The 18729-nt window shown below is 37.3% G+C and overlaps 6 protein-coding genes across 6 annotated transcripts in view; 4 read left to right on the top strand and 2 right to left on the bottom strand.

Annotated features, from left to right (window-relative positions):
• Positions 1-10311, bottom strand: part of Cbr-str-71 — a gene marked incomplete at both ends in the record, with an annotated part of 36378 nt that extends 26067 nt beyond the window's left edge. The window contains 2 exons of the mRNA XM_002638061.1: positions 9359-9807; positions 9857-10311. Of these exons, the coding sequence (XP_002638107.1) occupies positions 9359-9807; positions 9857-10311 (904 nt within the window). The remainder of the gene's footprint in view (positions 1-9358; positions 9808-9856) is intronic.
• CBG04964 lies at positions 125-2892 on the top strand (the record flags this gene model as incomplete). Its single annotated transcript, XM_045238261.1, is given in 6 exon segments — positions 125-274; positions 318-649; positions 1689-1789; positions 1808-1993; positions 2550-2724; positions 2769-2892. The coding sequence occupies 6 exon segments, from the start codon at positions 125-127 to the stop codon at positions 2890-2892; spliced, it is 1068 nt and encodes a 355-aa protein (XP_045092807.1).
• CBG04965 lies at positions 3303-4440 on the top strand (the record flags this gene model as incomplete). Its single annotated transcript, XM_045238263.1, has 3 exons — positions 3303-3517; positions 3564-3709; positions 3755-4440. The coding sequence occupies 3 exons, from the start codon at positions 3303-3305 to the stop codon at positions 4438-4440; spliced, it is 1047 nt and encodes a 348-aa protein (XP_045092808.1).
• CBG04966 lies at positions 4686-6406 on the top strand (the record flags this gene model as incomplete). Its single annotated transcript, XM_002638072.1, has 4 exons — positions 4686-5088; positions 5618-5832; positions 6030-6285; positions 6333-6406. 4 exons carry the CDS (start codon positions 4686-4688, stop codon positions 6404-6406), a joined length of 948 nt encoding a protein of 315 aa, XP_002638118.1.
• Positions 6425-12733, bottom strand: CBG04967 (the record flags this gene model as incomplete). The annotated part of the gene is made up of 6 exons (XM_002638073.1): positions 6425-6676; positions 11019-11277; positions 11326-11466; positions 12303-12381; positions 12430-12517; positions 12560-12733. Coding segments are annotated over 6 exons (993 nt in total), but the record flags the coding sequence as incomplete, so codon positions are not given.
• Positions 12734-14326: 1593 nt separating this feature from the next.
• On the top strand, positions 14327-18079 carry CBG04968 (the record flags this gene model as incomplete). Its single annotated transcript, XM_002638075.2, has 4 exons — positions 14327-14814; positions 14875-15323; positions 17660-17842; positions 17889-18079. 4 exons carry the CDS (start codon positions 14327-14329, stop codon positions 18077-18079), a joined length of 1311 nt encoding a protein of 436 aa, XP_002638121.2.
• Positions 18080-18729: the final 650 nt, after the last annotated feature.

Genomic DNA, 18729 nt, shown 5'->3' on the forward strand with positions numbered 1-18729 from the left:
TACCTTTTTGTAGTACTCGTGGAGCTCTATCACTATCTGATTTAGTTAGGTTCAAAAATACTTGATTCTCGAAAGAAATTATGGCAGGGCCCGCCAAGGCCCGGCAAAGGCCCGGATTACAAGTATGCTTGCCACTATCGCGCAACAGGCTCGCCTCATTGAAGCCACTCTATGCCAATCGACACTCCATGGCTATGAAGATCTCCTTGAAATATTAAATTTTGAACGAGGTTGGTTTGCCGAGCGTATGAATATTTCGAACATGTATGAACTGGTTTGTGAGATTTTTTAGTTTTCAATGGGTTGCATGTTTTCAGAACTGGGATGAGACGCTGAACCCGAACCTTTGGCCGGAATTCCGTGCCCCCAATTCGAGTTTCCGCGAAATGTTGATAGGGCGAGATCAGAATGCTATTGCAGCCGAAGTATGCGTTGTGGACCAACTCCTACTTGAAATACGCAACGACCCAACATTTTTTGAGAAAATGAAGGACAGTATTGACCGTAATCATTGGCCTTACTGGCCGTTTGAGCATATGTTGCCAACTCAAACCGGTATCGCTTGTGAATCTCGCGAGAGAATGTACAATTGGAGTTCTCCATGGAAAGGTTCCAGTGTGTATAGAACAATTTGCTCTCTGGGTTCAAAGTGAGTTCAGGAGTTACCGTAAAACCTGTATTAGAAGAGCCGGTCCTTCTATTGTTCCAAGGTACATCCGGAGAGCCCTTCTATTACAGGGGCCCTTCAATTAGAGGGGGCCTTTCTATTTTTCCGGTCAGTTTTTTCCCAAATTACGCATCAAAATATTCGACGAAGTTAAATATTCGACGAAAATTCATGAAAATCTTCCAATTTCACAAAATTTCAGCAAGATTTTTGTAAGAAAATAGAGTTTCAAAAATTTTTATCAAATTTTGGAGTTCCTGGAATACTTTCCACTGAAAAATTACGAAAATTTTCTAATTTCAAAACACATTTTGAAGAGGGTCCGTTTTCACAGTGGGCACTTCTATTACGGACCCTTCTTTTACATGGAGCTCTTCTATTTTTCCAAGACCCACTCAAAGGTCCCTTCTATTATATGAGCCCTTCTATTAAAGGGGCCCTTCTAATACAGGTTTTACGGTATATAGGGTTAGAGGTTGAAGCTTTTCTGGATAGCATTCTAATTTTCCATAAATAGATCGCATCGAAACTAATATTGTTCCATTTTTCCCAATACGCACAGTTGCAAAATTCTTGTATGTTTTGACTTGTCCCACACCTGCAAAATTATGATCATGTGGTGTCTAAAAAACCATGTAGCAAGGTACATGGCAACTAATATTCGCCCAAAATCAACCATCTTCAACTTTGGTCAAATTTTCAGAATTCAAGATAGCAATTTTTATGCTTTTTCGGAGTTTTTGAAAATTTCCAAAGACGATGAGAACTATTTCTGAAACTTTGCCAGATTAAACACAATCAAAAATGGTGCATCTGAGAAAAACTTGACAAAATTTGGAGATGGTTGATTTTGGGCGAATTCTAGGTGCCATGTACCTGGTATACGTGGTTTTGACCAAAAATAGCGTTTGCGAAGGAAAAATTGGTATTTTTTCCCAGGAAGATGGAAGAACGTAATTATAGTCTTAATGCAAAAAAAGTTAAATTGAATCCCTTTTGAAAATGAACTTTTTTATTTCAGAAGCTCTTTCAAAAACTCTGTTTGGAAGTTTGGTGCCCCTGGATCAGGATGCGGAAATGACAAAGTCGAAGATGGATTGTGTGTTGGAAGTCTTCCAGAAGGTTAGATGCCATTTGAAGAAGTCGCTCCAACAAATGCTCCACCGCCAACTACCACGAGCATTTCCCCTCCAGAAGAACTAAAAACCACACCAACACTTATCAAAGCTGCTTCAGAAGGTTCCTCTCCAGAGGAGCTAAGAACCCCATCACCGCCAATCGAAGCTGCGATGGAAGTGGCTAACATGTTCAAATTGGTCTGGAATGGTGAGAATGCTAAAATAGCACATGCGCTCTCTCAAGAAAAACGTATCAAAAACAAGCCAGGTCGGAACTATCGCCACTTTTTCGCTGGACGAAATAAGCATACTTGTAATCCGGGCCTTTGCCGGGCCTTGGCGGGCCCTGCCATAATTTCTTTCAGAATCAATATTTTTGAACCAACTAAATCAGATATGATAGAGCTCCACGAGTACTACAAAAAGGTATTATTTGGAATACTGTATCTTATCTATGAACAAAGTTACAGATCATAAAGTGGCTTTTCTCGCATAGCCCGGCAGGCCCGGGCCGGGCCTGCTTTTTTTGTTCCTTTTGCTCTGTAACTCTGTTCATAGACAAGACACAGTATTCCAAATGATACCATTTTGTAGTAGTCGTGGAGCTCTATCATATCTGATTGAGTTGGTTTGAAAACATTGATTCTGAAAGAATCTATGGCAGGGCCCGCGAAGGCCCGGCAAAGGCCCGGATTACAAGTATGGAAATAAGGAAGCCATATCTTTCGAAAAAGAAGCAACTAAGTACATTGACGCTTTATCAGCTAGTGGTACATTGAAACTATGGATCGATAGTCTTGAGAATAATACAGTGACCACTCTGGAACAATTTGTCCCAACTCAAACTGAAATCGGATGTGCTCCATTTCACAAGGCAATTCCTATGGAAGGTGCTGGTCTGGAAATTCAGTACTCCACAATCTGTGTGCTGACTCCAACGTAAGATTTTTAGGCTGTATGAAAATAAGAAATATTTTTTGCAGATCATCATTCAAGGACGCTGAAACTAAGACTGGGCCAGCTGGATCAGAATGTGGAGGCTGTCAAGTTGAAGACGGATTGTGTGTTCAGACTTCTGGAGACGGCGAATTGCAATGCCTTCCTTGATGACTTACTAACGTTTAATTAATAACGATTAGTGTTTGATAAGAATAAATGATTGATAATTTTTTTGTTTTTTTGAAAAAAAAATAATATTTCGATGTATCCCTTAATTTCAAATCCGGAAAATGGGATGTTCTGACATTCGATAATTCAGAGATCCGGAAATCCCAGAAGTTCCGAGAACTCGCTGAAAAAATCCAAAAATACAAAAACAAAATTTTGCGGGTAATGTGATTTCCTAGAGCTCAAAAAACTTCAAAAAATCAAATTAAGAATCTAATTGAGACTGGAAAAAGTATCTTGTTTCAATTTCCAATGATCACCTGCTCTCCCCCACTAATTGTTTTCGCTTTTTGATTTTTGGTACATAGCCCTCAAAATCATTTTTCTCCACTTTCAGTCTGACTCTTCTTATGGCTCAAACACTATCAGAATATCATGCAACAAACTATTCAAGATGTGTTCTAGATTATCATTTTCTTGCCACGTGGCAAGGTTTAGCCTATGCGAGCCATATAATTCAAGCCATATCTCTCCCCTTTCAAGTTCTCACTTTTTATGTGATTTTGAGTCATACCCCGGTTCATATGAAGGGTGTCAAATGGTCGATAGTAATGAATCATTTTTGGTTAGTTCAATGAAGCGCAATTGCTCAGTCTTATCTGAAATTGCAGGTGCACGCTCCTAGATTTTATTATCTGCATGCTATCCACCCCATACGTATTTCTGCGTTTTCTGGCATTTTTGGGGGTTGGAGTTTTTAGTTGGTTGGGGATTCCGTATTTGTATCAATTGTATGTGGCGATTTTTATTGCTTTTTGTGAGTTTACCCATTATTTTGAAAATGTCAAAGTATACGTTTTAGGTGCCTCTGGGTCTTACATCTATTTATTCGAGAGTCGGAGTAACTCAGTCCTGGAAAACCGATTCAAATTCACTCAAACTCAAAATCGAATTCTATATCATCTTCTAATATTTATTTCTGATCTACCTCTATATCTTTTGTTTTTAAATGTCCCCGTAAATCAAGAGGAAGCTAAGCTGGAAGTTCTCAAGTTGGACCCATGCCCCACCTCGGAATACTTCTTCGCTGACGTTCTTCTTATCACATCTGATGCCACAACAATCCATTTTTTCACTTGGGTCCTCATCCCATTATTACTATTCCACTCCCTATCTCATGTCTTATTCCATGCCACATGTACAGTATACTACATTTTCATTGCTCCTTCGAAATCAACATCAGCACATACTCGTCAAATTCAACGGCAGTTTTTTATCGGCCTAATTTTTCAAACCGGTATCCCTGTTGTTCTCCTGGTGGCTCCAATTTCATATTCGATCATGGCGTTTCTTCTGGATAATTTGGATCAGGAATGGATGAATTTGGCAGTTATCATATCTGGACTACATGGGTTTGGAGAGAGTTTAGTGGTCATATTAGTGCATAGTTCATATCGAAATGCAGTTTGGCGGATGATTCCAAAGTTTGGAAGAGATGAAAAAGTTGTGTTTACGAGGAAAATGTCGAAACCTTTGTCTAGGCTGTGAAAGATTTTTGAAATGTAATTATTAATTTAAATGAATAAATCTTTTAAGAAATGAATTCAAAAAATTAGTCTCATCAAAAAAGTGTATCGTACAATATAAAAGGCCACACCATGAAAACTATTTTTATAAATGGAAGCTACATAATATTTTAAATTTCCGCTGCTCCTACATCTAAACAACTTTTTGCCCACTTCCTTCATAACAGAAAATTACAATTTTTGTGTCCGAATTTGTCTCCAATAACGATGTCCACATTCGAAACCACAGGAACTCTCACCAATTTAGGATTCATAGCAAGTTTTCTTACAAACTGCTTCCTGAACTACATTACTATTTTTCACATTAAACATATTAATGGTACCTATAAACTCATGATCTTAAACTTTTCAACAATTAGAATAGTTTTCTCTGGTTTGGAAGTCGTAGCAAGACCATTTGCTCATAATTACAATAATTCAGTATTCTTCTTCAGTCCCGGCACTTTAAGAATTTCTCCAAGTATCTTACAACTGTTGATTGCGTCCTGGGCTGGTTGTTACTTGATCATTGTTTCATTCATTGCTGTTCAGTTTGTATATCGCTACCTTTTCCTATCTGGCAACAAAAAAGCAGATTGTTTTGATGGGTTTGGAGCTACTTTCCTTATTTGTATGTCATCTCAGCCTGTTGATTATACGGACAGTTATATAAAGTAGGGAAACCCGAGTAATCGAATTAGAAAAGTGTTACTTCAGAGCCGAGGATCTTCTGCCGACCACAACAAGTATTTCCCCCAATTCTGCGTATAACTTTAGTCCGGAAATGGTACCCTCAACTGCTAGCTGATAGTATTTCCGTCGGTTCTCTTTCTTTATCACAAGACTCTGTTTGCCACAGTGTTTGAAAATATCATTTCACTGACCATGAAACCTCTCCAAATTGCCGGCTACCTCTCTGAATTTGAATTTCTAATCAGTGTCATGGCAAACTCCTTCCTCATCTATTGGACTGTATTTCATATTAAACGAATCGTTGGTACTTTCAAAAGAATGATTGTCTACTTCGCGGTACTTGGAATCTTGTTCTCTGGCATTGACGCTATCACAAAACCTTTTGCTCACAACTACAGAATGTACTTATTGTTCTTTAGTGCAAGTGAAATTCCGTTTTCCCCGGAATTCATGTTTTTTGTTTTTAGCTATGATTTGGATTTGGATTTTATCCTACTTGGTGATTATTGGTTTCTTAGCAATGCAATTCTTCTATAGATATCTTTATTTTTGTACAGTAAATAGACACCTAATGTTCGAGGGAAGAGGAACAATTGCGTGGATGTTGTACCCAATAATTCCTGGAATGGTTTATGTCCCATTTTTATGGTTATTCTGCCGGCCTGATGAGCAATCAGATAATGTATTTAGACCCATATTCTCTACCAACTATGAACTCAACATTTCTCTAGTTCCAAGATTCACTCTCCAACTTTATCATTCTAATGGCCATCTAGATTGGAGTAATTTATTTGTGCTCTCCCTAGCAGCCACCTTAATCAGTTCTCATTATATAATTATCCTGATTTGTGGTCTCAAGATTCAAAAAAATATATAAAGAGCGAAATGAAGAAGTTCTCGGCACCCCAGCGAAGACTTCAACGGCAATATTTCAAAGCTTTGGTTGTTCAATGCGTTGGACCAACAGTTTTTTTGATAATCCCGGCTGGACCCGTTCTGTTAACACTCATGTTTTCACAAATGATTAATTTCGATTATCCGTCTGGGTGGCTATTTTCGACAATTTGGTTGTACCCACCATTTGACAGTATATCTTTTATGATTATTGTAACAGATTACAGGAAAATAATAAAGAGTGAGTTTTAAAAATAATAAATGTAGAAAATTTATTAAAATTTTCAGAAAAGTTTAAATTCCTATTTGCAAGAAAATCCAAGTCAGCTGTCGTCAATTTGGAGGATCTTCCAAGAACTTAATTATCGATAGAGATACTCACTGTTGCATGACTTTGATTCATTTTGCATTTGAAAACTCCTGAAAGTAATCAAAATTGTTTTTAATGTTTTACCCAACACAGAAACCATGTAATAATCGACAAAATAAATAATTGGTAATGGATCAATAGCCGGATAAAATGCAAAAATCAAAACAATGATTCGGTTCAAAAACTGGCAACCAAGTTTGAAAATTGGGAGGGTGAATAAGATTCCAAATGGGATGAACAATAGAATAATGGGGACAGTTGTCTGAAATTTTTTTCGGATGTTTTCTAATTAACTCCAAGAAAATGGCGAAAAATGTGTTTCCTCCCCTCCTTTTGAAACTTCCTATCTGAGCCACCAACGCCTTGTACAATTGCATTTGTACATTTTTTGAAAACTCAGATTCTCCGTATTCCAAAAGCTTTGACACAATTTTCCAACTCTTTCAGCCAGCCACAACAATGATAGTAAAAGCAACTATCATAATGCCAAAGAAGCAGAGAAAACCCCAAAAACATCTCCAATTGATGATTTCCTCTTCCCATTCAATTGGGTAGTAAACACCACCAGCTTGCACGGTATCCTCGATTTCCAGGTTGTGAAGTTCTTTGACTGTTGATCTTTAAATTCACATTGTATGTACCGTAAAACCTGTATTAGAAGTGTCAACTAGGGTTCCGAAAAAAGCTCAGTCATGAGCTTAAGCTCACGTGAGCTCACCATGAAGCAGGCTCATTCCTATTTTTTAACTCTACGTCAAAGCTCATATAGGCTCATTTGACGAAAATATTGATTTTGAAAAAAGCTCATCGAGGCTCATTTGACGTAATTATTGATTTTGAAAAAAGCTCATCAAGGCTCATTTGCAAAAAAGCTCACGTCGACTCTTTTTCAAAAAAAAAAAGGCTCACGAAAGCATAGTTCAAAAAATCAAATAGAAAATTGCTCACGTGGCAAAAAATAATAATAACAACCAACACTTCAGCCAAATATTCAAATAATCAAGTGCCCTGATGGGCAGAAACGATAGTGGCCTAAAAAAACAATGGTGGCCTAGAAAACTTATCTTGCGAAAATTAGGTCATCATATGAAAATAACCCAGAAATCACACAGTGGCCTATCTGTTTCTTGTTGAGTTCTTTAGGCAACCATTTTTATATCGAAGAAATCGTGTAGCATTCACCTGTTATGTTTTCTAAGATATTTTCACATGGTGGCCTAACTTTTGAAAGTTGAGTTTTCTAGGCCACCTCGTTAAAATGACCTAGAAAACGTATCAGGTGACTGTTATAACATTTTTAGGTCATAGAAGTAGGTGCCCTAGGGAACTCAACATGCAATAGTAGGCCACCTTGTGGCTTGATATTTAGAGTACTCCATGGCCACTCATGATTTTTCTGTGATTTCTTTTCTTTATTTATTTATGATGAGCCATATGAGCTTCTTAATAAAAATCACAGAAAGGCTCATGAGCCTTGATGAGCTTTTCGATAAAACTAAAAAAGAGTCACGTGAGCTTTTTTACTTTTTTCAAAAAGCTCATTCAAAATCAAATGAGCTTTAACGAGCTATTTGAAAAGCTCATTTTCACGTCAAAGCTCATCGCTCTTCTTCAAATTCGGAACCCTAGTGTCAACCCTTCTATTTTTCCGAACACCTTTCTAAGAGCCTTTCTATTAGAGGAACCCTTCTATTTAAGGTACCTTTGTAACATCGGTTCTACGGTAATTAACACAAAAAAGTTCCAAAACTACCTGATATACTCCAAGTCGGTTTGTGTAGGCGTGAAGAAATATCGTGCCACAACAAACCATGAAACACCACCAACGATTGGAATGAGAAACCAGAGAACGAGATACTTCTTTTTGAAATATTTCAGTTTTCCTTTTTTGGAATGCTTAATTAAAACTGATGACTATGAATGAATAACCTTTCTAAAGCAAAAAACCTGTACACAAAATGAATTGCTATTCCGTAAATTGTGACTCCAAAACAAGCACAAAGGATATCCGAAATTCCTATTTTCCTTTTCCTGAACTTTTTTTCAAAAACCAACGCATGAAAATCCCAGCAACTGCGATTGTGACTTCGTGTCTTGACTACTGTCATTATGAAAAGCGCGCGTTCATGAGAAATAATCATCTGAAATTACATTTACATCAATTTTATATTTCGTATACAAAGTACTTCTGAAATCCAATTTTTGATTTAAAAACTTCAAAAATTTTCATATTTACTCATAAAGAATACAGCCACTTCTGGTGGAATGCCCCTCTTCTTAACATCAATTATCATAAAATATCCGCTTCGATAGGTGAACACCGTCTGTATAAAATGTATTCTGGAAAATTCTGGAAATGGGATTACCGGCTGAACTATAACATCCATGATGCTGAAAAATATAGAAAAGCAGCAAAAATATATCATCAAGTGTCTATAAGTTCCCATGATTTTTGGGGATTTTGTGATCATCAAATAAATTTAAAATGAGTTGATAAAAATTGATAAGGCACAGGAAATTAGTTGAATAGCAATGCTCATAGCTGGAATGACTAAAAAACTGTTTGAAGAAGAATGACTAGTGTTGAAAGCTCTCAAACGGAGATTGTCTAGACACACAAAAAAGATAAAAATTTATTCATTGAACACTTGAGAGTAACAATTCGTACACAAAAACAAATGTATGAATTTACTAATTATCCCTTGGTCTCAATGAAGCTGACGGAGGTACCAAGCTACGAATTTTCAAAAATTTCAACGCTCTCTCACGCGACGCATCTCATTAGGATCGATTTATACAAGATGTTTCGTTATCAGTCAGATGATATTTTCAGACACTGACAAATGGTCTTATATAGGAGAAACTATTGTTGTGGTCGGAAGTAGACTATTGAAAAGTTCTGAAAAAATATGATAACAAAACTAATAAGACACTCTGAACTCACTTTTTATAACTTTTCTGTATTCGGAAACAATCAACATAAACGCAATACTATCAAACGGGGGATACAAGCCAATTAGAGGAAATAACCATCCAGTTTGCCAGCTGATCTTCATTCCAAAACTAGGCGGAATAAGTGGACTCAGCAATACAGGGCCCGCTGGTATAACCAAGAAAATAGTGGGTCCTAGACTTTGAACAACCAATGCTTTGAACATTTGCCGCTGGAGGTTTCTCTGAGAAATCGAAAACTTTTCTAGCTGATCCTTCATATTCAAATGCATTTTTAAGCCGCAATACAAAATGACAGAATAGTGTAAACTTATCATGGAGACGCTGTAAGCTAACACTACCCAGTTTTTGATACTTAGAGAACCATCAGACTCGTATGGAACAATTACGAATCGAGGGAAGCTTGTAGGTGGGACACCGTAGTTTTTATAAACCTCGGCTCTGAAGTAACTTTTTTTTCGAATACGGTTAGTTGGATGAATTCCCTCACTTTATATAATCGTCCGTATAATTATCCGGCTGAGATAAAAGACATATCAGTAAGGTATAAATTGCACCTATCAAAATGGGATACAGTAACCAAAGGACTGTTCTCAAGCCATCAAACCGATCTGCCATTTTGTTTCCGGATAGGGAAAGGTAGCGATATACAAACTGAACAGCAATAAATGAAACAATTATCAAGTAACAACCAGCCCAGGACGTAATCAACAGTTGTAAAATACTCGAAGAAATGCTCAAAGTGCTGGTGCTAAAGAAGAATAGTGCATTGTTATAATTATGAGCAAATGGTCTTGTCACGACTTCCAAACCGGAGAAAAGTATTCCAATTGTCGAAAAATATAAGACCATGTGCTTATAGGTACCGCTAATATGTTTAATGTGAAAGATAGTGATGTAGTTCAGAAAGAAGTTTGTAAGAAAACTGGCAGAAAATCCTAGCTTGGTGAGAGTTCCTGTGGTTTCGAATGGGGACATGGTTAAGGGAGATGAAGGTGGCACAAAAAAGTTGTGATTTTCTATTATCAAAACTGAATTGTGTAGGCGTAGGAACAGCGGATAATGAAAAATATTGTCTAGCTTATAAAAATTTTTCAGATGATGTACGCATAACAAATCTCGTGAACATGACTCTAGGAAATTGTTTAATTTCAGCTCAACTTGTCTTCTAATAATCATTTCAACTTCGTTTGAAAGAAGTATTGGTTATAAAACGTCCGGTTGAAAAGTCGTCAACAAAAAACTTTAAGCTTCAAAAAATGAATAAATTTTAGAATTTTTTTTTATTAAAAATTGAAGTGTATTGTATCTTTTCTAATTTTGAACAGTGCTCTCCGAATAACTTCTCCCTGCACCAATCTGGTTGATTTTGCACTTGAACGCGTCTGTAAGCTTTCGTTAAACTCTTTTCTCTGAAAAAATTTAACAAACCGATGACAGGAATCCTGTAATAATCAACAAAGTAAATAATTGGTAATGGATCAATGACAGGATAAAATGCAAAAATCCAAACGATGATACGATTCAAAATTTGCCAATCAATATTGAACAACGGGATGGTGAATAAGACTCCAAAGGGGATGAAGAGAAGTGTTATTGGGATGATGGTCTGAAAAATTATTTTTTGAGGTTTCTATACAAAAGCTTCTTACCTGCGCCACTAGAGCTTTGTACAATTGCATTTGTAGTTTTCTCGAAAAATCCGATTCTCCATGTTCCAGAAGTTTCGAGACAATTTTCCAACTTTTCCAACCAGCAACCACAATGATTATAAAAGCAATCACCATTATGCTAACAAAACAGGAATATCCAGAAATACTTCTCCAGTTCACACTGTTATTAGTTGAATAGTATACCCCACCAATGCTTGCAAAATCCGCGAAATTCAAGTTCGATTTATTGAACATGTTTCTGAAAAATTAGCTGAAGTAAGCCAGGTCCTCCTGGAAATTGTCGTACCTTAAATACTCAGTCTCCAGAGAACCAGAACCAGATTCGAAAAATATCTCGATGGTTATATACCACGAAAAACCGCCAACCACTGGGATCACAAACCAAAGAGCTAGATAATTGATCTCGAAATATTTCAGTTTTCCTTTTCTGTAAATGTAGAGTTTTCAAAGAAAAATGTTCTTTTTTAGGATTATATAAGGGTAATTCAGATATTTCCAATTTTTCTGATAATTTCCGGATATACTGAACAAAATAATACCTTGAGTTTTGTAACTGACATTTTTAAAAATGCAACAAAGTTTCCTATTTTTCAGAAAACGAATAACGGCCTAGAAATTTAAAATCTAGGTTATGAGCTAGAAATTAAAAAAAAATCATCTACTGAAAATAGGGAAAATTAGGTTATGACCTACAAATGAAAAACAAGGTAATGGCCTTAAGAACCTCAAAATTACGTCGTGACCACAAAACAAAAATAATACCTTATTACCTAAAAATCCTAAAATATTAGGTCATGACCTAGAAATCTAAAAAATCATGACCTAAAAATGAAAAATTAAGTCATGACCTAAAAATGAAAAATAAGGCTATGACCTAAAATGAAAAATTAAGTCATGACCTAAAAACGAAAAATTAGGTCATGGCCTAAAAATCGGGAAAATGAGGTCATGACCTAAAAATGAAAAATCAGGTCATGACCTAAAAACGAAAATTTAGGTCATGACCTTGAAATCCAACAATCGAGGTCATGATCTAGAAACCTGAAGAATAGGTCATGACCTAAAAACGAAAAAATAGGTCATTAAGTTTGAAAAACATGACATTAAGAGTTTGAAAAGGGTTATGGCCTAGAAATTCAAAAAAAACCTAAAAACGAAAGATTAGGTCACGACCTTAAAATAAAAAAACTAGACCTAAAAAACTTCGGAGAAAAAGTGTATGAGCTTTCTTATCAAAACTATTTTTAAAGTTCAAATATTTACCTCTCTAGTGCAAAAAATCTGTAAACAAAATGAATCGCAATCCCATAAATTGTGACTCCAAAGCAACCACAAAGAACTTCTGAAATCCAATTTTTGATTTAAAAACTTCAAAAATTTTCATATTTACTCATAAAGAATACAGCCACTTCTGGTGGAATGCCCCTCTTCTTAACATCAATTATCATAAAATATCCGCTTCCATAGGTGAACATCGTCTGTATAAAATGTATTCTGGAAAATTCTGGAAATCGGATTACCGGTTGAACTATAACATCAATGATGCTGAAAAATATAGAAAAGCAGCAGAAATAAATCATCAAGTGTCTATAAGTTCCCATGATTTTTGGGGATTTAGTAACGATTAGGTAGATCAAGGAAGAGTTGATAAAGAAGGTCAGAGCGAAGGATAAAGGTTGGATAGCAAGGTCCATAATAACAGTATCTAGTTACAGCCGCCCACGGCTACACTGTTATAAATAGACAATATAATTCTTGTAATCTCTAAAAACTATATTTCCGAAAATAAAAGACGCCTTCAAGAAAACAGGAAACCAAAAAGTGTGAGAATGAAGAAAAAGGTTGTGATCATGAGATTATCAGTGATGCATGTCTGATATACTTCAATTGGCATGTCATGTCAAAAAATAATGATAATTTCATTAGTAAAATGAAATGATATGAGAGGTTTTGAACTTTTTGGTTTGAGTCACAAGGAAGTTTTTTGTCTAGACTTTGAACGAGGATCTAGGAGATATGGAGATCGAACGGGAAGTCTCTTTGATCACTTATTGCTCAGCGATCACCAGAAGCTACAGTGTGCCATATTTTTCGATTTCCGTTTATGACTTACTGTAGATCACAAACTACAATCGATAACATTTTTCAGTTTCCGTTTATGACCTACTTTAGTATTCTCCGAAATACCGTAAACACTCGGATAGAGTGCCACCCAAACGTTTACCTCTAATAGTAAGGTCATACATATATCTCGGTTCTTTTCAAATATACAAAAAAGTTGTCAACTGACAAAATATTTTTGATATTATGCTTAACATTTTATCAGTTGACTAATATTTGATATCTTTCACAGGAAATGAGATACATGGATTCAAAGTTTAGAGTTTGTGTGGCACTCTTTTTTAGTGTTTATGGTAATAACGTCGTTTGATTGATTCATTAATTTGGTGAATACAGCAGGCAACCTTTCTGGAAATGGGCTTAACATTTAAACAGCTTGAATTTTCAAAAAGATTGCAAAAATGTTTTATTCAAAAATGGGAGAAGGAAAAGATTGTCGGAGTTTTTCTGGGAGTTCAAAAATGGTCCCTTTCATATGCCCCTTTAGTCGAGCTTGCGGTCGAGCCGGTGGCCGCGTAGCTCAGCTGATAACCGAATAGCTCAGTCGGTAGCCTCGTAGCCCAATGGGTAGATGCCTAGCTCATCCCACAGCTCAGTCGGTAGCCGCGTAGATCAGCGCTGAGATGCTTAGCTTAGCATGTAGCAGAGTAGCTCAGTCCGTAGCCGTGCAGGCCAGCTGGTAAATGCCTAGCTCAGCGGTAGCTGAGCCACTTAGACGAGTGGCTCAGTCAGTAGTGGTGTAGTTCAGCCGGTAGCTCGTAGCTCAGTCGATAGCCATGTAGCTCAACCTGTAGCCGTGTAGCTCAGCCAGTAGCCGCGTAGCTCAACTAGTAAGCGCGTAGCTCAGTCTGAAGCCTTGTAGCTCAGCCGGTATTTGCATAGCTCAGCTGTAGACGTGAAGCCGGCATCTCTAATATTTCGGTCACAAATTCAACATTCCGAGAGACATCTAAAATCGAGGTCTGCTGAAATTCCGAAACTTGTGACTATCATTGTTTTTTCCGGGACTGTCTCGAGTCATAGCCAGACAGATATGACATAAAAACACCATCTTGTGATAGTATTCTCACGTATTTCCGGACAATTTCCTTTGCTGACAGTGTCTACATCTATATTATTGTTCTTCGCCCATCATTAATTAATTCATTCATTTATTCTCCGCCGAAATGATACCTTTTGACATTGCTAGCTGTCTATCAAAAATTGGATTCCTCATCACCTTCCTCGCTGGACTGTTCTTGATCTACCTGACAATGGCACACATCGAAAATATGGTCACCACATACAAGCGGATTATTGTGTATTTCGCAGTCTCTGGAATGCTGTTTTCGGGGCTCGAAGTCATTTCCCGCCCGTTTGCTCATAATTACAATGGAGCTATTGTGTTTTTCAGCACAAGCAAGTTGGATTTATCCCAGGAAAACCTGCAGATATTGATTTCAATTTGGTCTGGCTTCTATTCTCTAACCATTGCATTCATTTCATTTCAATTCGTTTATCGATACCTGAGCTTGTTTCATGTGAACAGTTTGGAATATTTTGATGGATTTGGAACTGTAGTTTGGATGGTATACCCATTGATTCCTGGCGCGATTTATAGTATCGCTTTTCATATTTTCTGTCAGCCAGATGAATACACAGACAGCTACGTCAGGTGAGTAACAATACTGGGAGCACAGGAAAACCTCTAAATCTCTAATATCGAAACTTCCAGATGGGAACTCTTCGAGACCTATGGAATTGCAATTTCCGAAATTCCCCGCTTTTTTATGGTTCCATTTGACGCATCTGGAACTCTAAGGATGGAAAGTGTGATTAACATTTCTGTGGACTTATTTCTTATTGGTTTTCATTACCTCATCATACTGTATTGTGGACTACAAATGCATTTCAATATGAGAAAGGAACTTAGAAAGTTCTCAGCTCCTCAACGAAGACTCCAGCGGCAATTCTTCAAAGCACTTATTGTTCAGAGCATGGGGCCAACGATTTTTCTAGTTCTACCAGCTGCTCCAGTTCTATTGACTCCAGTGTTATCACCTCTCCTGGATGTCAAAGTCAGCTGGCAAACCGGATGGATGTTTACATTGATAGGGCTGTATCCACCGTTTGATAGTATCGCCTTTATGATAATTGTGTCAGAATACAAAAACGTTATCAGAAGTAAGTTTAGAATACCGTAAACACTCTAATAGAATGTCACTCAGTTTGAGCTCAATTATCTCGGTTCCTCGAAAAGATATCAAACAAATTTTAACTGATGAATTACTTTTCATAACGGCGCCTGCATTTTATCAGTGGACGGATTTTTGTTATCTCCTACAGAGATAGAGATAATTGAGCTTAAGTATAGTGTGGGCTTCTATTAGAGCAAATACAGAAGTTAAAGATGATTTTTCAGAACAACTCAAGCTGCTCATTGGAGATAAGACACCGGTAGCCAGTATTATGTACTCAAAGTCCAGTCGAACACTTTGAAGCGGTTCTGGCCTCGTTCTGAAGCAATTGAAGTCCGATTTTTCTACTTTACCGTTCTTTATGATCTAATATTTTTGAATAAGTCATTGTGGAAACAATTTTAATCATTTGTTCAAAAATATGAAAAAAGAAATCCAAAACAACCCCTTAAATCACAAACAATGAAGGATTCGAACTAAATTCAAGGAAAAAATGTGATGACTCAATACCAGAAGGCTGATCGGAATTTTTTTGCTTTCTCTAAAATATCTTATGACTGTTTTGATATGCGTTACGAAATCCTTTTTTTCAAACTGAATTTATATATTTTTCATTTGATAATTTATTAGGTTGGCGGGAAAGTCTTTGTCACTTTTTCAATAGTTTATTTCTCAAAGAAAAAATAACCGAATAATTAATTATATTGTCCATCATTATCAACAACATGTCTCCAACGTTCCCTCAATTTATGGATTCCATTGCGGTAGAATCCAGCCGGGCGTGAGGCAAAGTATTGTTTGAGTGCCGCTTCGACCGCTCCACGGGAATTGAAGCTTCTTCCTTCGAAGGCACGTGTCATATCGCCAAATAACCAATAGTCGGAAGGAGCAAGATCAGCAGAATACGGGGGGTGAGGGAGAACATTCCATCCATATCCCATCAGCTCCTGCTTCACTTGTTTCGAAACATGTGGGCGAGCGTTATCATGTTGATAGTACACTTTCTTGTCTTTCAGGGCCGAACGGTCGACTGCTTTCTTGAGGTTTCGTAGTTGAGTAGTGTAGAGGTCTCCAGTTATTGTTTTGCCCTCGGGCAGAAGTTCCCAGTAGATGGGGCCGTCCACTCCCCACCACACAGAGAGCATAACTTTTTTCGGCTGAAGGTCGGGTTTGGGGACATCCTGTGGGCTCTCTCCTTCTCCAACCCACTGGGATTTCCTGTGGTGATTATCGTAGAAGACCCACTTCTCATCTCCGGTTATTAGCCGGTCCAGCCATCGATCGCCCGCGTGGAGAGTGAGAAGAGTAATCGAATCGTCGACTCGGCGGTCAAGGTTGGCTTGAGTCAGGTGATGAGGTATGAATCGACCAAAAAGTTTTCTCATTCCAAGAGACTTCAAACCTTCAAGGACTGTGCTATGGTGAACTCCGAATGTGACAGCTAGTTCACGGCTAGATTGAAATGGATCCGATTGCAATGCGTGCTTCAGCTTGTCCAAATCCAACTCACGGGGTCTCCCAGAGCGATCCTTTTCATCGAGCGAGAAGTCATCTTTTTCGAAACGATGGAACCAATTGCGAATAGTATTGTAGTGAGGGGCATGTGTGTTGTACACATTCTTCAAGAAAGTTAACGAATCCTTCATCGTGGTGTGAGATAGGAAGAGGTAAATCAAAACATGTCTGATGTGAATAGCAGTGGGAACAAACATATCGTTTCAATTACAGATGAGGAGCAGGGAAGGAAATGGGGACTTGTTTATATGGAAGGTTCTTATCACCTTGTTATTCACTAGAGTCGATATCATACACAGCCTCCATATACGAGAACAGTGATTAAACAAACAGAGTGACAAAGACTTTCCCGCCAACCTAATATTGTGATGCTCATAGATGAGTCAAAATTAATATCAATACCGCCCTTGTTTTTGGGGTTTTCGCGGTGTTTCGACCGCAAAAGTAGTGTGTCGCTGGCTATCAATACTGCCCTTTTGGGGTTCTTGTGCAGTGTGTCGCTGGCGAAAGCATATGTTTGGTTAGTGTCTATGCACAGATTCTTGTGTTTTTAAAATTATTTTTTTGTGAAATAGAAAATTTTTTCGAAAAACTGATTGGCTGTCCGAAATCAATGCTTGCTGAGAGTGAACATCCTGTTAAAATTTTTTGAAGAGCGAACTACCGTATCTTTTGAGTCTATTTTGAATTTTATTTTTTTTTATTTTTACGATTTTATAATGATTTTGGTCAGTTTTATCCGATTCACATTAATACAACTACGAATGTCGTCGGAAAATTTAGAAAATAGAAACTAAAATCGACAAGGCAACATTTCTATCGACAAGGCAACATTTGCCAAGTTGGAGGAGGAATTGCTCAATGAGGCTCGAGCATTCAACCAGAGGAGAAACCAGCACAATAAATTTGATCTCCATTATCTTACTGTAAATGTGGCGGTAAGATATGCCAAAGAGATTATCGAGGAGGCTCGAAAAAAGGGAGAGCGATGTGAGCACCTTAATTTTTGAAATCTGAAAATTTTTCCTATTTTCAGCGGTCTCCCTGGTTACTGGGGCTGGGAACAACTCCATAAATGGCATCTCCAACACAAAAAATGCCATAATGGGGGAAATCCGATTCAACATGACCAATTGTCGTGTGGCAGAAGAAATCCGATTCAACATGACCAATTGTCGTGTGGCAGAGCCTTGCAATAAAGGTATGATTAATGTTGAATTCTGGTAGCTCGCAATTTTTTTGAGTTGACATTGTTTTGGTTCCTTAAGTTTTTCTTGAGTTTATTGTATAAATATAATGTTCCCTTTTCATTATTTTGGTTCATTTTCCTGTGTTTTATCAATGATCCCTAACGTTGTCTAACTCACAGAAATCTATGCTCGTAATAATTTTCTTGTTCACTAAAACGCTCATACCGTAAAACCTGTAATAGAAGGGCTCTCTGACTATTAATTTTGAGCTAATTCTTCTCGATTCCTGTCGAAGATACGACAAGGTTGTTAACTGATGAAAAGTTTATCATAATATCAGAAACTTTTTTGACATGTTTTCGAAAATTGACATGTTTTCAAAATTGACATGTTTTCGATATCTCGCTAGAAAAAAAAATTCTCAAACATGGCAGAGTGCAACCCTTCCATTACAGATTTTAATGTAATTTATTTATGTATTGTGCTTTATATGTTATTTTTTTTTACGAGTAAACTTTTTTGATAACACGAACTTTGTTATAATTCTTTTGGGTTGGTTTGGTTCCCTAAGCAATTCTATGTATACATTACCCTCTGCTCCTCTTCGACAAAAGGGCTGTTGGCGCAATCACTTATCAGCGTCTCACTCCCAAGGCGCAATGCCATAGGTGGCGGTTCAAACACATG

This window comes from Caenorhabditis briggsae, assembly GCF_000004555.2.
Source record: "Caenorhabditis briggsae complete genome, chrV, whole genome shotgun sequence".
In the NCBI taxonomy this organism is placed as follows: domain Eukaryota; kingdom Metazoa; phylum Nematoda; class Chromadorea; order Rhabditida; family Rhabditidae; genus Caenorhabditis; species Caenorhabditis briggsae.